The 20,724-nt window shown below is 43.3% G+C and overlaps 1 protein-coding gene across 1 annotated transcript; it reads left to right on the plus strand.

The window, feature by feature from the left end:
* Nucleotides 1–135: 135 nt before the first annotated feature.
* MTERF3 (mitochondrial transcription termination factor 3) lies at nt 136–19,638 on the plus strand. Its single transcript, XM_058668598.1, has 8 exons — nt 136–249; nt 3,399–3,741; nt 4,770–4,922; nt 10,986–11,175; nt 14,534–14,681; nt 15,035–15,106; nt 16,634–16,795; nt 19,370–19,638. Exons 2-8 carry the CDS (start codon nt 3,414–3,416, stop codon nt 19,562–19,564), a joined length of 1,248 nt encoding a protein of 415 aa, XP_058524581.1. The 5' UTR covers nt 136–249; nt 3,399–3,413; the 3' UTR covers nt 19,565–19,638.
* The last annotated feature ends 1,086 nt before the right edge of the window (nt 19,639–20,724 follow it).

A 20,724-nucleotide genomic window follows, 5' to 3' on the forward strand; every position in this document is an offset into this window, starting at 1 on the left:
CGGGGCAGCTGAGGCCCTTGGAGGCCGGCTTACCCTGGCTCGCAGCCTGCCGTCTCCCCCTCCGCGCCGGCCGGCAGATGGTGTCGCCCACTCCTGCCGCAGCTCACGTGGGCCGGGCAGCGGCGCCGCGCCGGGCCTGGGCGGCGGACGAGCGGCGTGCGGGGCCTGGGATCGGAGTGTGCGCTCGGCCGGGCGAAGCGCTGCAGCCTGGGCAGGACTGCACGCCGACGCACACGCCCCGCGCCACAGGTAAAGCTGAAGTCTCCGAGAGCGCGAGGGGCGCGCCCGGTGGGCTTTGGGTCCCCACGTCCACGCCCCCCACCACCGTAAAAGCCAGGCCTTATTGCAGGGCGTAGAGGCCGCTTGGTTGCTGGTGTATGGGTCTGTTTTATGTTTTTGTTTTGTTTTTGTTTTCCCTCGCTGATGCAAAGAAAACACAAGCTGGATGAGCGTGCTCTGCGAAGGAGCCAGAAGCGGGTCCCACGTGCCGACAGGAAGTTGGGTTTGGGGAACTAAAACTGGCTCGGCCCAGGGAGGGCGGCACCATTGTTGGAAAGGCTCTTTATTACGAAGCCACACCTTAACCCCCCCTTTCGTTTCCTGATTTGGTTTGTGAGATAGAAATCCTGGAGCCTCGAAAGACAGTCGCTTGCCATGCCTATTCCCATTCCTAGCCAAGGACCAAGCTCGCGGTTGGGAAATACGGTGTGATATTGGGATCAACTGTCAGTGTACCTGGAGAGCTTCCGCCCCCCCCAACCTTCCAGATGAAAGAATCCTGAGAGACGAACCCCTTGCTAACGTGTAGCAGGTCTTTTATCTGCGTTTGCCAGTGCACCACCCAGGTTAGAACCCTGCACTTGGCATGGATGCATTTCTCTGCAGCCAGTAGGGGAGGGGTGCACCGCTGTGGGCTGGTGGAGAGCAGAGAGTGGCTGGGGGCGTGGGTCCGGAAGTGAGACCCAACCCCCTCTGTGGTGAACCCACAGTTCAGGCTGATTGTGAAGCAGTACACACAGCCCTGAAGTGGTGAAGGGATTATGCAGATAATGGTGGAAGGGTGCGTGTTAGCTGTAGGCGCAAGGGGCCTCTCGTGTCTGAAACATTGCCCAAGTGTCACGGCCTGGTGTGGAAGGGCCCACTGAGTCTGCAAAGACTCCACCTCAATTTGGGATGGGGCAGTCTGCTTTAAAATGGGATGCGCTTAGATAAGCTTGGCAGTGTAAAAGACTAGAGCTGGCAGGAACCTTAAGAGTGATTTTAGTGTCCTCCATGAATCTTAAAAAACAGGTATGGGGGGCCTGGCATGGTAGCCTAGCAGCTAAACTCCTCACCTTGTACACTCTGGCATCCCATATGAGCACCAGTTCTAATCTAGGCTGCCCTACTTCCCACCTAGCTCCCTGCTTGTGACCTGGAAAAGCAGTCAAGGATGACCCAAAGCCTTGAAACCCTGCACCCACGTGAGAGACCCAGGGGAGGCTCCGGGCTCCTGGCTTCAGATCAGCTCAGCTGCGGCCATTGTGACCACTTGGGGAGTGAATTGTCGGACGGAACGTCTTCCTCTGTATATCCAACTTTCACCAAAAACAAAACAAAACAAAACAAACAAAAGCTGTTATGGGGGCAATAGCTGTGATTTAAGCCACTGCCTGCAACTACTGGCATCCCGAGTGAGCACCCGTTGATGTGCCACTTTGATCCAGCTCCCCTGCTAACATGCCTTTCAGAAGGCAACACAGGAGGACCCAAGTGTTGGGCCTCTGTATGGAAGACCGGAACGGAGTTCCAGGTTCCTGGCTTCCCCTTCATGCAGTCCTAGCCCTTGAAACCATGTGGGCATCCACTGGTGGAAGAGCTGTGCTCTGTAATTCCACTGGAGCTACATCCTCCGCAGAACCCTGGCTGAGCCCTTGCTGGTTTCCACAGGTGTGGCAAGGTGGCAAGGCTGACAGCCTTGACTTCTAGATGGTACCCTGTGGCTGCTGAGGGGAAATGTACAGCCTTGGGGGCTTCGTCCCACCAGGGTTTAACAAAAGCCGGCCATCCCACCCAGTGATCCTAAGTACTGCCTCTACAATTAGCTCAGAATGAAAGTCATACTTTCAGTTGGGTGAGTCCCTTTGAACAAATGTCTTAAAACTCAGAGATTAGACTGCAAGCATTTGGCTTGATTGAAGACTCAAGACAAGACTGAATTTATTTTTTTTAAGAGATTTATTTATTTTTATTGGAAAGTCGGATATACAGAGAGGAGGAGAGACAGAGAGCAAGATCTTCCATCCAATGATTTACTCCCCAAGTGACCGCAACGGCCGGTGCTGCGCCGATCCGAAGCTGGGAACTAGGAACCTCTTCCGGGTCTCCCACGTGGGTGCAGGTTCCCAAATCTTTGGGCCATCCTCAACTGCTTTCCCAGGCCACAAGCAGGGAACTGGATGGCAAGCAGGGCTGCCGGGATTAGAACCGGCACCCATATGGGATCCCGGGGAGTGTTCAAGGCGAGGAGTTAAGCTGCTAGGCCTCGCCGCCGGACCCAAGACTGAATTTCACCATGTAGAAAGCAAAGCCGAAAGTTGAACTGAACAGTGGATTCCGCAGAATTCACTCATTTTGAGCTGTGTGTTCAATAACAGTAATAATGCTAATACAGTGATCTGGCTATAAAATTCATTACTGGACTTTAATGGCAACCTTTGCTGATAAAACAATATGGAGTGCTCGCTTCGGCAGCACATATACTAAAACAATATGGAAAGCAATTGCCCTTTAAGTCAAGGTATACATGTATCCATTGCTGGTTCCTGTTTATTTCTTTCGCTTCATTCTGTCTCTTCATCTTGCTGTTAGTTTTGACCTTTTCCTTTTGAAGGCTTTTCTTTTTCTTGTTTCCTACAGTGAGCCATAATTGACAAAGCTGATTTTGTTCAATTCCCTTTTGAAGAACAGCTTTACTTATGAGATAATTGTGTTCAGCTCTGGGGATAAAGCAAGAAGTTCCATCTTCCATGAGCAGAGATTACATTTTGATGATTCATTTAAGAATGAGTTTCATCTTTTATTTTTGACTAATTTATATCCATAAGATGTATATGAATAATTCAGTGTTATTTTGAACTGCAGTCTGCTTCTAAAATGTCCTTCAAACCAATTTTCAAGAACATTCATTTTGCATCACACCATATTTTCTACAAATGCTTAAATTCAAATTGAGTTCCACTGCAATTTGAATATTTGCAATTTTTGTTGCTTTAAATGTTTGTCTTACATCAGTAATTTTGCTTATTTTTATTGTATGGCATATCCTTATTTTTTCCAGTTCAGAAGTTTCTTTCCTATGGCTTGTCACTGAGACTACTAAGTAAATTTCTTTTGATGGTTATGTTTTTCCTTTGTAGACCACGGGAAGGAAAATGGCCCTCTTAGCCCAACAGCTACACAGATGGTTCAATTCAGTTAAACTGAGTAGTTTCGCTGCTGCTGCTCAAATCACAGAATGTTTCCCCAAACCAGGAAAAAGGTTGCTGCATGGCTTTTCTTCTCGGCATCTGATGTCCCCTGACTGTCTCCACCCGGGACTTAAGACTCACAGGACTTCCTCGTTGTGGAATAGTTCCTGGGCTAGCAACTCAAATGGGCAAGAGAATCATTCTGCCCACTGTGCTCTGCTTCCTGCCGGCAATCAGCCGTCCCAGGAGACACAGAAGCTACCAGACTTTGGTTCTGAGCTGTCTTCTGAAGGTAATTCTGAGCTTTTGGAACAGCATCCCCTCCGCCCTCGCCTCACTTCCTGCATTTGGGTTAGCCACGTATTATACACTCTGCTGGCCTGGTGCAGGACCTGTCTTGTACCAGGCAAGAAAAAGAAGAGTGCCAACTATCTTCATTTGCTTGTACTGCACATTTATTTTACTAAGAGAAAAAGATTGAAGGTTAATTTGTATAAGACTTCATTCACTAGTTGTATTACGGTATGGTTTCTGTCACATAAAATTCGTCTGGGGTGTGAACGGAACCGTTGTATCACTACATTAAGTTCCCCCATGCTTTCTGTGTTCCTATCATAGGAATAGAGTATTTCAGAAATGAGCTGACAGCTAAGTAGACTGTAAGGCTGGGAAGAGATGCTGACCCTAAAAAATGAGAAAAGGCAGTGAGTGGTAGGAGTGAAAAAAAGAAAAATAACAAGAGATCGAGGGTCCAATTCCTTAGCTTATGGTAGGTTCCTGCACTCCAAGTATCTTTCATACATGTTTGAGTTTAAAGAATAAAACCAAACCTCAAAGCCAAAGCTGTGCCAGGGTCGTGCCGTTAAGCAAAGGACAACAGGTGGGAGAAACAAAAGTCGCTTGAGATCAGAACACAGACTTTTGGGATGTGATGAGTTTGATCCATGGAATAAAGGCTACGGGAATATGCCTTTCTTTTGGCCAACTTAACAAGCTGTGTGTAGACTCAATCCCAATCTTAAGCATAAGTTGATCTTCAACATTTTACCTGATGAGTAAACAAGCAGAGGAAAAAAATATGTGTACCTTGACACATAACCAAAAAATTTCATGTCTTTGAACAGCACTTTGATTTTTAAACTATTGTTAACTTTACTTCTGAAAATATTTTTGGATTCCTGAAACATTTAATTCTGAAACGATCCCAGGATGCAGCAAGTGAAACAAACGAGAAGAAGTGCTTATTTTGCAGAAACTGTGTTAAGTGTGGATACTCTAACACTAACTTGCCTCTTTCCTTCCTCATGGCGGATGTGAAAGTACTGGATGGCTTGCCCCCATGGTCCCCACTGCAGCCCATCTCCGAAGAGGAGGCCATTCAGATTGTTGCAGACCCGGCATTGCCCCCTGCTTCATTCACGCTTAGAGACTATGTGGACCATTCCGAAACCCTGCAGAAGTTAGTGCTTCTGGGTGAGTCTGAACAGCTGGCAGATACTTCTTAAGTGTACTCTTCATTTGAATTTTCATCTTTCTAAAGTTTTCATTTTTTTTCAAAGTAGTACATGCACATGAGCAAAAATCCAATATTGTGCAGACTTCGAGTGAAAGACTGCAGTGTCCTGCCTTTATGCTTCCCGAGCTCCGTCCCATCCCCATACATACTTACTTATGTTGCTCTATATTTGAGTTCAACTTCACTTTTTCAAGCAGTTGTTTACAGCACTATTGCTTATTTCATCAGTTTGGTTTCAAATTTTAACTTTTTTTTGTTACATTCCGTAAAAGTTTTTGTACTTGTTTTGGCTAACAGGCAATAAGTATTTATAAGTTTTTATGGGATACAGTATAATATTTCAAGAATTTATATACAGATCAAATACTCTGCATAGCATTTCCATGTGTTTGGAGCTTTGAACTCCTTCTCAGTGTCACCCACTGTGCTGTAGAGCACTAGCTCTCTGCTTTGTGCCTGTCTCCCCGTCAGCATCCAGTCATCACTGTTCTACATCCATACCAGCTCCTTTATTATTATTATTATTATTATTATTATTATTATTATTATTATTATTTCCACATGTGAGAGAGAACATGCAATGTTTGGCTTTCTTACCATGGTTCATCAGGTTGGGTTTTTTTGTTTGTTTTTGCAATCCTCCACAATACCCTTTTTTTTTAAGGTTTATTTTATATTCATTGGAAAGGCAGATTTCACAGAGAGAAGGAAAGACAGAAAGATCCTCCATCTCCTGGTTCACTCCCCCAGATGGGTGCAATAGCCAGAGCTGAACTGATTTAAAACTAGGAGCTAGGAACTTCTGGGTATAGGAACTGCAGGTGTAGGGTCCCAAGGCTTTGGGCCATGCTCAACTGCTTTACCAGGCCACAAGCAGAGAGCTTGATTGGAAATGGAACATCAGGGAAAGAAACCAGCACTCATATGGGTTCCCAGCTCACATAAGTCGAGGATTTTAGCGACTAAGCCATCGTGCTGGGGCCAGTCTTTTTTTTTTTTTTTTAATTTATTTATTTTTATTACAAAGCCAAATATACAGAGGAGGAGAGACAGAGAGGAAGATCTTCTGTCTGATGATTCACTTCCCAAGAGACTGCAATGGCTGAAGTTGAGCCGATCCAAAGCCAGGAACCTGGAGCTTCAGGGTTTCCCACACTGGTGCTGGGTACCAAGGTTTTGGGCCGTCCTCGACTGCTTTCCCAAACCATAAGCAGGGAGCTTATGGCTAGGAAGTGGGGCTGCCAGGATTAGAACCGGCACTCATGGGATCCTGGCGCGTTCAAGGCAAGGACTTTAGCTGGACCCATATTGCAGTATTTAGATGAATTATTCGTCAGTGATTATATTGTGATCCTAGATGCTGCTGCTTACTCAATACAGAGTATGCTATTGTTTTCCCTTCCTGTATAATTTCATTTTTTTGGAGTTCACAAATGCCATGTTTTTCATTTGATGAAGTTTCTTTGTTTCTGGGTTTAAATTTTCCCACAGCTTCCAGCAATTTCTCAGGATGAGTTTTTTCTCTGGCGTTCCATCAGCTGAGATATTCTTCCATTTTCCATGGTGCACTGCTGCTTCTTGTATCCACCGGCCTGACCTTGCGCCTGGAGTACACTGTTGTGGTTTGGATTGTTTCCTGTGGAACTGCTTTGTAACTATCTTAGCGATTGACCAGGAAGCTGAGCTTGGAACCGAACACTCAGAGGCAGCCAGGATCTCATTCTAAACTTGCGTTTAGTCTTCCTGCTTTCACTCTACTACCTTCTTGCAACCTTTTGCTTTCCCATTACATTTGGGTTTGGTGCTTGTCTGCCTTGATTTCCACACCCAGTGAGAGGAGGAGGATAGCTGAGGGAGCAGAGTCTGATCGTCCTGTCTCCCTGTATTCGGCATGTGCCTCACCTCCAATCTCCTGAGACGCCAAGCTTGAGTTTTGAGGGGCATAGTTGACTTCCCTGCATATGAAATCATCAGGAACAAAAATGTTTTGGATTAGAGAGTTTGGGGGATTTTGGAATGTATTTACATCAGTTTTACCAGCTGGCCATTGTAATGTAAAAGTCTGAAATTAAAATTCACTGAAATTCAAAACTTTTTTTTAAGATTTATTTATTTTTATTGGAAAGGCAGATTTACAAAGAGAAAGAGAGACTGAGAGAAAGATCTTCCATCTGCTGTTCACTCCCCAAGTGTTCGCAACGTCTGGAGCTGAGCCAGGAGCCAGGAGCTTCCTCTGGGTCACCCGTGCAGATGCAGGGTCCCAAAGCTTTGCACTGTCCACTGCTTTCCCAGGCCACAGGCTGGATGGGGAGTGGAACAACCGTAACTTGAACTAATGCCCATACAGGATCCTGGACGTACAAGGCAAGGATTTAGCACTGGACCATTCATTCCGGACCCCTGAAATTCAAAACTTTTTGAGCACTGATTTGGTGCTTCAGAAGTTCAGATCTCAGGCTTTCAGATGAGGAATGCTGATCCTGTCCCCATCAGCATACTGCTGTCAGAATCTTGATTTGTAAGCATTTCAGTCTCTGCTCTTTGATTAGTTTGTTAGCACTCTTGTATTTGTTGTATTGTATTTTAAGGACATAGATAAATCTTGTTTAATTGAAAGCGTTTGTTTTTAATTCTACAGATTTAGGGGTGAGAATGGATTTGTTTTTGTTTTTTGTTTTTCAGAGGAAAGCCTCAGTTCTGCTGGAAACCATTAAGGGTTAGTCTCAATTCATGCTTTTTCTCTCACTCCTTCCATCTAATTTCCACCTTGTCCTGTAGATTTGGCCTTTCCTGTGTCTCTGAAATCTATCTGCTTCTCTATAGTCACTCCCTTTGAATCCTGCTTTGTATCTGAATAGATTGCTGGAGCCTCACAGTTTGGTAGTCTTCCAATTCTGGGCCCTCACTTCATTCCTTGCTCACTTCATGGTAGCACTAATGATAGTACAAACACATAAAAGCAGAGAGTAGAATGGTGGTCACCTGGGGTTAGGGAGAAGGGGAAGATTAGGCAGAAAGAGTAAATTCTGTATATTACTGTGCATATTGGTGACCAGAGTAACATTAATGGACCATATGCTTGAAAATTGCCAAGAGTGGGCCTGGCGTGGTAGCCTAGCGGCTAAAGTCCTCACCTTGATTGCGCCAGGGTCCCATATGGGTGCCAGTTCTAATTCCAGCAGCCTTGCTCCCCATCCAACTCCTTGCTCGTGGCCTGAAAAAGCTGTCGAGGATGGCCCAAAGCCTTGAGACCGTGCACCCACTTGGGAGACCCAGAAAAAAACTCCAGGCTTCCGGCTTCAGATCAGCTTAGCTCTCCCCATTGCAGTCACTTGGGGAAATGAATCTTAATCTCCGTCTCTCCTCTTCTCTGTATATCCGTCTTTCTAATAAAAACAGGTAAATCTTAAAAATTTACCAAGAGCAAATGATTAATATTTGTAACGTCAGCTATCTGGTGATCATGTGAAATGACAGATAGCATGATTTAGTTTGTGTATGTGTATAGCTACTCATGTATCAAAACATCAGCCAAAACCCATAAACACATGGCATTTTAAAAACATGTTCTGTGAGTTCAACATGTCTGCTTTAAGAAGGTGAGCCAGTCCTCCTTAAAGAACAGCTTTCCTAGGCTGGCAGGCACTGCGGGTGAGACAAGGTAACCTTAACACATAGTTCCCACTCACAGTGCACTTACAGCTGTGGCTCTGTTCAGCCCTTCCTTCTTCAATGTGCTGATACTTCAGCAGATGTTTTAGGGGTGACTTAAATATTGGGGCAGGCTTGAGCACAGCAGTGGTTAGGACACCTCTTGGGACATGTACATCTGCAATCAGAGTGTCTGGGTTCAAGCCCTGCCTCTGCTTCTGATGCCAGCTGTCTACTAATGCATGCCTTGGGAGGTAGCAGGTGATGGCTCAACAATCCACGAGAGAGACCCAGCTTGAGTTCCCAGCTCTTGGCTTCACAGAGGCAAGAGCTCTGTCTGCCTCGCAAATAAATTTAACATTATTTTTTAGACAGTATTTTAGAGAAAGCATGCCTGTTTTGGGAGTCACTGTTTTTGAGTACCCTGGTCCTTTTCTTCCCAGTTTGCTTTGCATGTTGGTTTTCTGTCTCTGCTCTGTGTTCTGGAGACCAGTCCCCTATGCACTAGCGCTCCCCCAACAGCTGACTTCTGAGCAGCTCCAGCCAGTGGGAGGCACCAGTAACTCAGAGGACAGAGGTGCCAGGTAGGGGTATTTTTCCTGTTCCCTGCCATGTCTGAGCTCTGTAAATGCTCGCTCCATGACAACGGCTCTTCCTAGTCAGCCTTAATAGCTTCCAGCTCCCTCTGGTCCTGTCTCGTCGTGGTAGCACTTACCCTCTGTGGTCTCCTAGTGCTTTCAGAGCCCCTGTTTTACCATTCTGCTCATGCCACCATGTTGAGTCCCTTCAATAAAATTCTTCTCATTCTGAACTTTTCTACGGCAGGTTCTGTTGCCTCCCAGACCTTGACTGATCAACTCTGTGTAACCATAATGAAACACAATGGTGGTCTTTGTAGTTATTAACCTGATGAGATAAAGGCCAACTATCGATCACAGACAGGTTAGACCATATGTTTTTTTTTTAAGATTTATTCACTTTATTACAAAGTCAGATATACAGAGGAGGAGAGACAGAGAGGAAGATCTTCCGTCCGATGTTTCACTCCCCAAGTGAGCCGCAACGGACCTGTGCGCGCCGATCCGATGCCGGAAACCAGGAACCTCTTCCAGGTCTCCCACGCGGGTGCAGGGTCCCAAAGCTTTGGGCCGTCCTCTGCTGCTTTCCCAGGCCACAAGCAGGGAGCTGGATGGGAAGTGGAGCTGCTGGGATCAGAACTGGCGCCCATATGGGATCCCGGGGCGTTCAAGGCGAGGACTTAAGCCGCTAGGCCACGCCGCCGGGCCCGACCATATATTATTCATTTTTACATCCCTGCTCCCTAGCAGAAGTGCTGGGCCCACAGCAGGCATTCAGTGACTGTTCAAGTTAATGAAATGGTGAGCAAGCCCCAGTGCTTTGTACTTGGAGCAGTGAGCTCTCTTGATGAGATTTTGCCCTCCCGTTGCTGGGGAAAACTAGCTCCTCAGGCCTTTCCTTTGGCGCACTGGCGGGGTGTGAGCGCTCCTGCCGAGTAAGGCCCTTCTGCTCATGAGCTGTCATATGTAGTCACATGGGGAGTCTGGGCCCTGTACGTGCTTTCAAAGTACATGCTCCCCCGTTCACTCAGATTTTTTTTTGGAACTAGTTTCCATCTTAATTATTCACCCATTTAATAATTGGTTGTATTTGTCTAATTTTGACATTGCAAGAGGACCATATCTAGTTAGAAGTACAGCTGTTTGAAGGGAAAGGTCCGTTTTCTTGTCTCCACTCCCGTTTCGCATCCCAGTGGTAGCCACTGTTACCAGTTTGTTGAGAGTTTCCCAAGCTTTCTTGCCAAGATGGGAGGGAGTTTCAAAGGTTTTCTAGAAATTTCATCTTTTAATTCTCTTTTTCCAGGAACATAAATACTTGTGTATATTTATGTTATATGGGAAACCATACATTGGTTTTATGTCTTTCCAGAGCTAAACCTATACTATTTTTAAAATTCTGGCTTTTTTTCTAGCATAGTGAATATACATTTAGAATCTTAGTATATTTGGAATTAACTTTTCCATAACATTGAGAAATTGTAGTTTGGTTCGAAAGTATCCCAGTATATTTTTTTAAAACTTTATTCATTTATTTGGAAGGCAATGAATTCATCTTTGAGGAGAAATTTAGCACCAAGTGCTGTTTCCTTCTACACTTAGCTTTGAAACAAATAACAACAATTTCGTTTTGTTTTTCTTTCTGCAACCCATTTCAAAACACTAAAAAATACCTATTGGTCTCTTTTCTCCTTTTGATAGGTCATTCATCTCCAGTAATTTCTTGTGTTTATGTGTGAGAACTTTAACGGCTGAGTTAAGACATTGTCTTCCAGCATTTATCATTTGTTACAGGAGTGGATTTGTCCAAAATAGAGAAACATCCAGATGCAGCCAGTCTCCTTCTGAGACTGGATTTTGAGAAAGACATTACACCAGTACTGCTGTTTCTGAAGGATGTGGGTGTAGAAGACAACCAGCTGGGAGGATTCATCACAAAAAACTATGCGATTTTCTCTGAAGACCTTGAAAATCTGAAGACCAGGTATTCAGGGCGTTGGGGATGGCTCACACAGAGTCTACCAAGTGGTCATGGGGGAAACACATGTGTTAGTTGATTGACCTGGACCTCCTGAGATAGTGAGCAAGAATGTGGTTTGCGCTTGTTAATGCCTTTCTTCTTTCATTCATGTTTCAGCTTACTGCTGAGTCAGTATTTAAAGGTTTCTCTGCAGTACAAACCAGAGCAAGTTTTTTTCTTTCGAAAAAAAAAAGCCATTAACAAATAGATTATCTAGGAGAGGACTTAAAGTTAGGAAAAGCCTGATCTTTGGAACTTTTTCCTTCTTTATAAAGCACATTGGTCCTGGTGCAGTGGCCTAGCGGTTGAAGTCCTCACCTTGAACACGCCGGGATCCCATACTGGCACCGGTTCTAATCCTGGCAGCTCTGCTTTCCATCCAGCTCCCTGCTTGTGGCCTGGGAAAGCAGTCGAGGACAGCCTTGGGACCCTGAACCCGTGTGGGAGACCTGGAGGAGATTCCTGGCTCCTGGCTTTGGATCGGCACAACACAGGCCGTTGCAGTCACTTGGGGAGTGAAACATCGGATGGAAGATCTTCCTCTCTGTCTCTCCTCCTCTCTGTATATCTGACTTTGCAATAAAAAAATAAATAAATCTTTTTTTAAAAAAAAGCACATTCACAAACATCTTAGTCCTTCTTCCAATAGTTAGAAGATAACTGAGTCTGAGTACAGTGAGGTAATGCTGGTCTGTGGGGTGTGAATGCTCTTTGACCTGGAGAATAGCAGATCAAGTCTGCATCCTAGCATTCTGAACCCATCATCACCCGCACATCTCAAATCGGTCAGTGCACTTTTTTAACCTTTACTGTGAACTTTCTGCCTTAGGTTCCCATCTTTTATAACAAGTTACTCTAGTAGTCTGCTGCTGAGCCAGCCCCTAATGTCAGCACCCAATGCCTAACCATACTCAAGCTGTTCTTAGCAGAGATGCCGAGCCTTGTTAGTTCACAGAGCTTTGTAATTTCTTGAACCGTCATAATAAAATACCTTTTGTTTGAAATAGCAGAAAACTAATAAAAATCGGTGTTCATGACATGAGATTTTGCATTTAACACTGTTGGGACACTCACATTGCCTAGCAACAGTGCCTGAGCTGGAGCTCCACTGCAGCTCCTGACTCCAGCTTCCTGCTAGTGCAGGCCTGGGAGGCAGCGATAATGGTTCACTTCATAGCTGATTATTGTGGGCATTTGCAGAGTGAAGTAGTGGACAAAAAATATCTCTGTCTGTTTTCTCTCTCTGCCTTTCAAATAAAGAAATTTTAAAAAGAAAAATATTGGGCCCAGCACGGTGGCCTATTAGCTAAAGTCCTCGCCTTGAACACGCCGGGATCCCATATGGGCACTGGTTCTAATCCCAGCTGCTCCACTTCCCATCCAGCTCCGTGCTTGTGGCCTGGGAAAGCAGTGGAGGACAGCCCAAGGCCTTGGGACCCTGCACCCGCGTGGGAGACCTATAGGAAGTTCCTGGCTCCTGGCTTTGGATTGGCACATCACCAGCCGTTGCGGCCACTTGGGGAGTGAATCATCAGACGGAAGATCTTCCTCTCTATCTCTCCTCCTCTCTGTATATCTGACTTTGTAATAAAGAAATAAGTAAATCTTTTCAAAAAAATTTTAAAAAAAGAAAAATATTGATGCAACATGGCTGTGAACAACAAAACATATAGACATGAATATTAAATGCTATTTAGAACAAGTTTTTATGCTGGATTTCTATTTTCATCTTCATTTTTGAAAATCTTGTGCTTTTGGCTGTCTTTTTAACTGCACACTTTTTAATAAATTTTTAAGAGCATTCTTTCGTAAGACTATAAGCAAATTAGTTCTTCCTCTGAGACATGTTACACACAGACTTTGCAGATGGTCACTCATCCTTTGACTTTGTTCAGAGTACTTTTTTGTCATATTTTTACGTAGGTAAGTTTTCTTCTTCTGACCTTAATGAACTTCTTGAAAGGAGTAATGCAAACTCTGGAGCAAAGTAGACATATCATAAACTTTAGTTGCAGGCATGCTTGGGTACAAATCTGTTTTATCATTAATTACTCAGGTGATAATTAGGTTGTGATCTAACACAGTTATTAACTTGTGTTTTACTGCCCTATTTTGGTTGCCTGAAACTTAGGAGAATTTCTCAGTTGTTGATAAAATACAGTTTAAAAGACTGTTATAAAAATTAACTGGGCCTGGGCCCGGCATTATAACCTTGCAGCTGAGGTCCTCGTCTTGAACGCGCCGGGATCCCATATGGGTGCCGATTCTAATCCCAGAAACCCCACTTCCCATCCAGCTCCCTGCTTGTGGCACGTGAAAGCAGCAGAGAATGGCCCAAAGCCTTGGGACCTGCACCCACGTGGGAGACCTGGAGGAGGCTCTTGGCTCCTGGATTTGTTCCGGCTCAGCTCCAGCTGTTGTGTCCGCTTGGGGTGTGAACCATCACACGGAGGATATTCCTCTCTGTCTCCCCTCCTCTCTGTATGTCTGCCTTTCCAATAAAAATAAAATAAAAATCTTAAAAATAAATTACTGGGCCTGACACAGTAGCCTAATGGCTAAGATCCTCGCCTTGCATGTGCATTCATCCCATATGGGAGCGAGTTCAGATCCTGACTGCACCGCTTCACTTTTAACTCCCTGCTTGTGGCCTGGGAAAGCAGTTGAGAATGGCCCAAGGCCTTGGGACCCTGCACCCGTATGGGAGACCCAGAAGAAGCTCCTGGTTCCTGGCTTCAGATCAGCTCAGCTGTTGCCGAGCCGTTACAGCCATTTGGGGAGTGAGCCAGTGGATGGAAGATCTTTCCCTCTGTCTCCTTCTCTGTAAATCTAACTTTCCAACAAAAAAAAATCAACAAACAAATCTCTTTAAAAAATTACTTAGGGAAATAGCTAACAAATGTACTGATATAACTAAACCTTCCTAGAATCATGGAAAGAACCTAAAGTTTCTTTCCTTGTAAAAACAGTTCTGAATCCTTTATTTTCCCAGTTTGTATTTTGGCCATTGTTAACAAAAGCAAACAAATTAAAAACTTAAACAGAAGCCATTTCATTTTTTTCCTACCAGATAATAAATTAAAATTATCTGGTAAGGAATATATCTATTATTATGTTTTAAAATTATGTTCTGTTTTCAGGCATAAATGGACACCATCCTACAGTTGAGTAAATGTTTTAACCATATGTAGGCCATTATTACAATATATTTGTATTAACACCCCTTGTTTTTGTATGGGGGTCTGTTTAAAAACAGTTGTCATTTTCAAGAGTAACACGATGGTAGTACATGTTCATCATTTATGTGTCTTTATTCCTCTAGAGTGGCCTATCTTCAGTCAAAAAATTTCACTAAGGCAGATATTGCACAAATGGTCAGAAATGCACCATTTTTACTGAGTTTTTCAGTGGAACGACTGGATAACAGATTGGGATTTTTTCAGAAAGAACTTGAACTGAGTGTCAAGAAGGTAAAGGGGAAATTTGAACATTTTCATGTCATGTACAATTAGTAACTGTGATATATCTTGTTATCAGATGCCAGCCTGTATAAGCCCAATAAAGTTAAGGCATTTTCCATACATAAAGGAGTTACCTGTTAGGTTAAACATAAAGGGTTCATTTTATAACATTCCAGCAAACTGGTTCCTTGGATTTTGTTTTCAATCTCTTTCTTCCTCAAACAGTGTGTGCACTAAATTTCTGTATACCTGAGATTAGTATCATTTCTCATATGTTCAAATTTTAACTGTGTTCTCTTAGTTTTCCAAAGTAATTAAGTATGCACAAATAGTAATAATAATTTGTTTTGTTTATGTAACAGACAAGAGAGCTGGTAGTTCGTCTCCCAAGGCTACTCACAGGGAGTCTGGAGCCTGTGAAAGAAAATATGAAGGTAGGGGAACTTCGAGATTTTGCCAGATCAACTTCTTTCTTTCTTCTGCAGATGCCATCATCTTAAAGAAAACTAGATTTTAAAAGAAATTTTTTCAAAAAAATAGAGAAATTGAAATGATATAGCAAACATTAACAAGTAGTGTATTTCAGTTAAGGAGCTTCTCTCGCGTTGACAAGGTGGTGTAATATGAGCAAACCACCTTGTTGATGCTGCTAATCATAACCCTGGCCTTATTACATAAGCACACGAGTGGCTTGTGGCAGCTGCTTCTCTTGCCAGTGTAAAGATCTGTATCTTAGCAATTAGAGGAGGGTGGACCCAGATGACTTTGGAGTGGGGAGTGGCAGCCAGCAGATCGCTCTCCTTAGCACTGATGCCAACTCTCTGTACATCCAACACTTCACTGTCCTTCCTTGTTAGTATAAAGCTGAAAACAACTAATTGGTTAGTATATAATGCTGTAGAAGTGGAGTCATGGGCCCAACGTGGTGGCCTAGCAACTAAAGTCTTCATCTTGCCCACGCCGGGATCCCATAAGGGTGCCAGTTCTATACCCGGCAGCCCCTCTTCCCATCTAGCTCCCTGCTTGTGGCCTGGGAAAGCAGTTGAGGATGGCCCAAAGTCTTGGGATCTTGCACCCGCGTGGGAGACCCTGAGGAAGTTCCTGGCTCCTGGCTTTGGATCGGCACAGCATAGGCCATTGCGGTCATTGGGGAGTGAATCATCGGACGGATGGAGGATCTTCCTCTCTGTATATCTGACTTTCCAATAAAAATAAAGAAATCTTAAAAAAAAAAAAAAGAGGTGGAGTCATGAATCAGTCCTTGGATTGTTACATGAACATCACAGGCCAGGTGGTTATAGCCTACTACACACCTGGACTGTAGTTTAGCCATCAATGTATATACCATCTGTCACTGACTGCATTTTGGTAAATGGCACATGACTCTTTGAAATCATTGTGTAAGGCTCATTTACCGAGGCACTGAAGTGGATTAGGGTCATGCAAGGATCCTTATGAGCAACTACCCGAGCGCTCTGTTGAGACGGTCCCTGCCCTGTTGGAGCCTAGAGTCCTGTGGGGGTTAAAATTCACCAGTGGTCAGATCAGCAGCTTAGTGAGGGAGCATAGGCTATAAGGAAAACGTATAAAGGGCCTCATCCGTGCTCGGGTTTTTGGTTATATCATCTCCACATGGGATCTGACATGAAATTTTTCAGGGAATATGCTTGTGAGTGTACTAGGGAACAGATTCTCAAAAGACATTTGAAAATTATTAAGCAACTCGCCCTCCCTTGTCCACTAGTGTTCCAATGGTCAGCACCACGATCCTCTTGCTGTAGGAAGCTCATTCTCAACAAAAGGGTTTGGAATTCACCCCAGAAACAGGAAGCTGGGCCGTTGAGGTGGCTGTCTCCAGATTTTTAAATGTCATTATTTTAAATTATGAAATGATCAATATACCCTCTGGCGTAAAACCAAAGTAAGTGTGTTCATGACTTAGGAAATTTCCTTTCTTTTAGGTTTATCGTCTTGAATTTGGTTTTAAACATAACGAAATTCAACACATGATCACCAGAATCCCAAAGATGTTAACTGCCAATAAGAGGAAACTTACCGAGACTTTCGATTATGTGCACAATGTGATGAACATTCCTCACCACCTCATTGTCAAGTTCCCACAGGTAATACAGCTCGCAGCTGTCTGGGAGAGCCCCATTCCCCACCTGCAGACCTGCCCTCCAGGGGCAGTGCCCTTCCAGGACACACATCTACCACTTCTGATGAACAAAAACGTGATGAATCAGTGACCCTGTAGTTCCTGCCCCCTGCTTGTCTGGCTTGTTAGGTTCAAGCAGCCCAGATCTAACATAGCCTCTCTTTTTTAATTTAAAATATTTCACTCCCCATGAAGGTTCTTTCACTGTTCCCATACATTTTATTCACAGTCTGTCTAAATCCATGGATTCTCAAGCCAGAGTAATGATTGCCTGTTAAGGCATAGAATGGTTCCAGTTTGGCATTATACCGAAGCTATGTATTTGCTAAACTAATCACCTTGGTGGTCTTTACCTTATATGAGTTATATTACCTGCTGTTCACAAGAATACTAACTCTTTGAACACTGCCAAGTCTGCAGTGCTTACAACTATCCCTGGCACTTAAGTATTTGTTGAACAACTTGAATGATCAGATTTCATCAAAATTATCATTCATTCCAGCTTGCCATGTGAATAAGTACTAAGTAAGTACTACTGGATGACTGGCAGGTAGAGTTTCACTGAAGTACTCTATTTGCTGATATGTTCCTATTTTTGTGAACATGAGCAAATATATATATATAACCTTAATACAACTCGTGTTCCTTCACATATAGTGATGCTCATTTACCTCTTTTGTGAGTGGGTTCAGCGCACAAGTGTTCTTCAGAAATTTGGGGGAAATGGAATTAAAAGGTAAGTTTAGGGGCAGGCATTTGGTCTAGTGGTTCTTTTCTCTCTTTAAAATTTTTTATTTTTTATTTAGTTTACTTCTGTAGAGTAAAAGATCCTACTTGCTCAGGCTAGGGGGTGACATGGAGGTCTGTTTATTTTTAATCCTTGAGAATTTAAAGGTGTGTTCACAGGATGAAATTTTGGTGACGATGGCAGAGTGGCCCCTGAGAGTCCACAAGCCCCTTTCCTCCTTAAAAAAGAAAAGAAAAAACTGTAGTCTGTAAACTGTAAGCTGTAATCTTTGGACTTGAAAAAGCACACAGCTTATAATAAAGTCACGCGCTACTGAAAAATGCTCAGAGCTGTAGAAATGTTTCAAAATATTTAGGAATTGAAGAAGTTTGGGAACTTTGCATTCATTTGTGATTTTGTCTATGTTATTTGGTATTTTTTTCAGCCAAGAGTCACTGCATAGGAATCATACTTCAAGAAAACACCTAAAAGCTTCACTAGCAGTGGTAATATGGTCATGGGAGTTACCAAAGAGAGATAGAATAGCATTTAATTTGCTTTGACGGAGACAGAAAAATGTTTTATCCAAAGATGGTTTGTCCAAAGACAAACCAGCCACATCTCTCTCTTTTTGTTGTTCTTTAGATTTATTTATTTTTATTGAAAGGCAGATTTACAGAGAGAGGGAAAGAGAGAGAAAGATCTTCAGTCTGTTGGTTCACTCCCCATGTGGCCACAACAGCTGGAGCTGAGCCCATCCAAAGCCAGGAGCCTCTTCCTGGTCTCCCATGTGGGTACAGGGTCCCAAGGCTTTGAGCCATCCTGTACTGCTTTCTCAGGCCACAAGCAGGGTGTTGGAAGGGAAGTGGACCAGCTTGAATCCAAATTGGTGCCCATAATGGATTCCGGTGCAAGCAAGGCAAGGACTTTAGCTATTAGGCTACCATGTCAGGCCCACTAGTCGCATTTTGACTCAGCACCCCCTACTTTTTGGGGGTCACTATTTCAAAGTACTTGTTTCTCACGGTGTTCTTTCCAAGCTATCTATTATTTCCTTTACATGTAAAAGCAGGAAAAGACATGTAAGATTTTGTGCTCTGAGACCAGATTTTCCAGTGTGTCTAATACAGATAGCCAAAGGAAGAATGGGAGTGGTCTCCCAGATCTCTCTGGTTTCAGGGTCCTTGGGCGGGTGCAGCGACGTTTCCCAGCTCCCCCTTCTTTTCTGGAGCAGGTTATAAGGACATTGCCTATTACCAGTTCTTTTTTTAAGTTGGTGCCAGTCAGTAGACTTCTTAGGAGTTTTAATCCACACAAATAAAACATACTTTCCCCTAACTGCTGACCAAAGAGGTAATATTTATTTCATTTTTTATTCTCTTTGGGGAGCAGCAGGCTGTGAACAACAAAGAGAGTACTCTAGAATGAAATCTTAAAGCCAGTTTTTTCAATGACATAGATCTTGATCTAGAACATTCTTTCTCTAACTTAGAAGCCATTAGAATCATCTGGAGACTTGTTTAAAAAAATCACTTTTGGGTCCTACTTTTACAATTTCTTATGGTCTAGTTTTGGGGAAAGACCTGAGGATTTGCTTTTCTTACACATTCTACCCTGTTTTAAATCCCCTTTTCATCATGAATTTCTTAGGTTCTTGACTTCAAACCCTGTGGCATTTATCATGTTTACTGAGCATGTAATCAATACTTTGTTTCTGTTTAGGTACTAAAATATTTAGGTAGGTAACTGCTTTAGTTTTTTATCATTCAGTGTGCAATAATTTTTTAAATAACTTTTTTTTTTCTTTTCTAGGTATTTAATACAAAGTTGTTTAAAGTCAAAGAAAGACATTTGTTTCTTGCCTATTTAGGAAGAGCTCAGTATGATCCAGCAAAACCTAACTATATCTCTTTGGACAAATTAGTATCTATTCCTGATGAAATATTTTGTAAAGAGATTGCCAGAGCCTCAATACAGGACTTCAACAAATTCTTAAAAACTCTTTAGTTTTTGGTGAATGTTAAAATGTAATTTTGTAGCATTAGCAAATATACATATAAGTAAATTAATGTGTTTTTAAACAAATGCTTCATGTTTCAGTTGATATTTGAAATGTTTTAAAGAGTTATTTATTTATTTATTCACTCATTCATTCATTCAAAAAAGCAAAACAGAGAAGGAGGGACACAGAGAGGAAAGAGCTCTTCCATCTGCTGGTTCATTCCCTGAATGATTATGGTAGCATTGCAGTATGGAATGCTTAGCCTCACAAGTGGTGGGGCTTCACTTGCTGAGCCACAAGATCAGCCCTGGAAATCAATTTCTGGATACTTGGGTATACACACTGGTGGACTTCCTATACAAATTCCTAGTAACTTGATTCTTGTTTGAACCATTAAGGAGAGAGCTAGAAATTTAGCAAACTCAGGAAACAAGAGCTGGTTTACTTGAGGCTCAGATATTCAGAATTGTCCACAGTGATGCTAAGCGTCAGGAATGAAGCGAGAAAAGTAGCTTGAGGATAAGTAGAAGGAGTTAGACTAAAAGTATGTAACCTTTTGACTTACAGCCAAGAAGCATAGGCTCCTAACGGGAATTGACGACTCTTTCCTCATCATATACTATCTTGGTAAATAATTCAGTCTCTGAATTTAAAATGATGCATCATGACCTCAGTTACCTGCCTTGGCAATCCCCAGATTGGATAGACTGTTAACATGGATGTCTCCCATCAAAGCCCACCTGGTATCTGCACTCTTGAGAAGTACCCCAACACACACACACACACACACACACATACACACTGGGCCAGTGTGAATCGGCCCATGGAGCACTGTCAAGCAGGAGCTTGAAAAGCACTTGCACTTCAGGGCTTGTCCCCTTGGCACCCAAGCCACTCCGTAAAGAAGTCTGGTGACCCTACTGGAGACACGCGGTGGCAAAAGAGATGGCTGCCCAAACTCCAGCTATCAGCCGTGCTAACTGAACACCCCATGGAGGCAGAAGAGCAATTCTGAATATTCCAGCCTCTACAAATAGATGGAAAGAACAACCCAGCAGACTCAAAATCAGGAGAAATAAAGTGCCTTAAACCAGTAAAATCAAGGGTAGCTTGTGTCACACAGGTTAGTGGTTTCGTATAAGACATTTTATGGGAATTAACTTTG

The sequence above is a fragment of the Ochotona princeps genome, chromosome 9 (assembly GCF_030435755.1).
Source record: "Ochotona princeps isolate mOchPri1 chromosome 9, mOchPri1.hap1, whole genome shotgun sequence".
In the NCBI taxonomy this organism is placed as follows: Eukaryota; Metazoa; Chordata; class Mammalia; order Lagomorpha; family Ochotonidae; genus Ochotona; species Ochotona princeps.

Coding starts and splice junctions, on each gene's coding strand:
- MTERF3 (XM_058668598.1), top strand. CDS start 3,414: ATGGCCCTCTTAGCCCAACAGCTACACAGATGGTTCAATTCAGTTAAA. Junction 3,742..4,769: donor TTCTGAGCTGTCTTCTGAAG/GTAATTCTGAGC, acceptor CGGATGTGAAAG/TACTGGATGGCTTGCCCCCA. Junction 14,682..15,034: donor TTGAACTGAGTGTCAAGAAG/GTAAAGGGGAAA, acceptor TTTATGTAACAG/ACAAGAGAGCTGGTAGTTCG.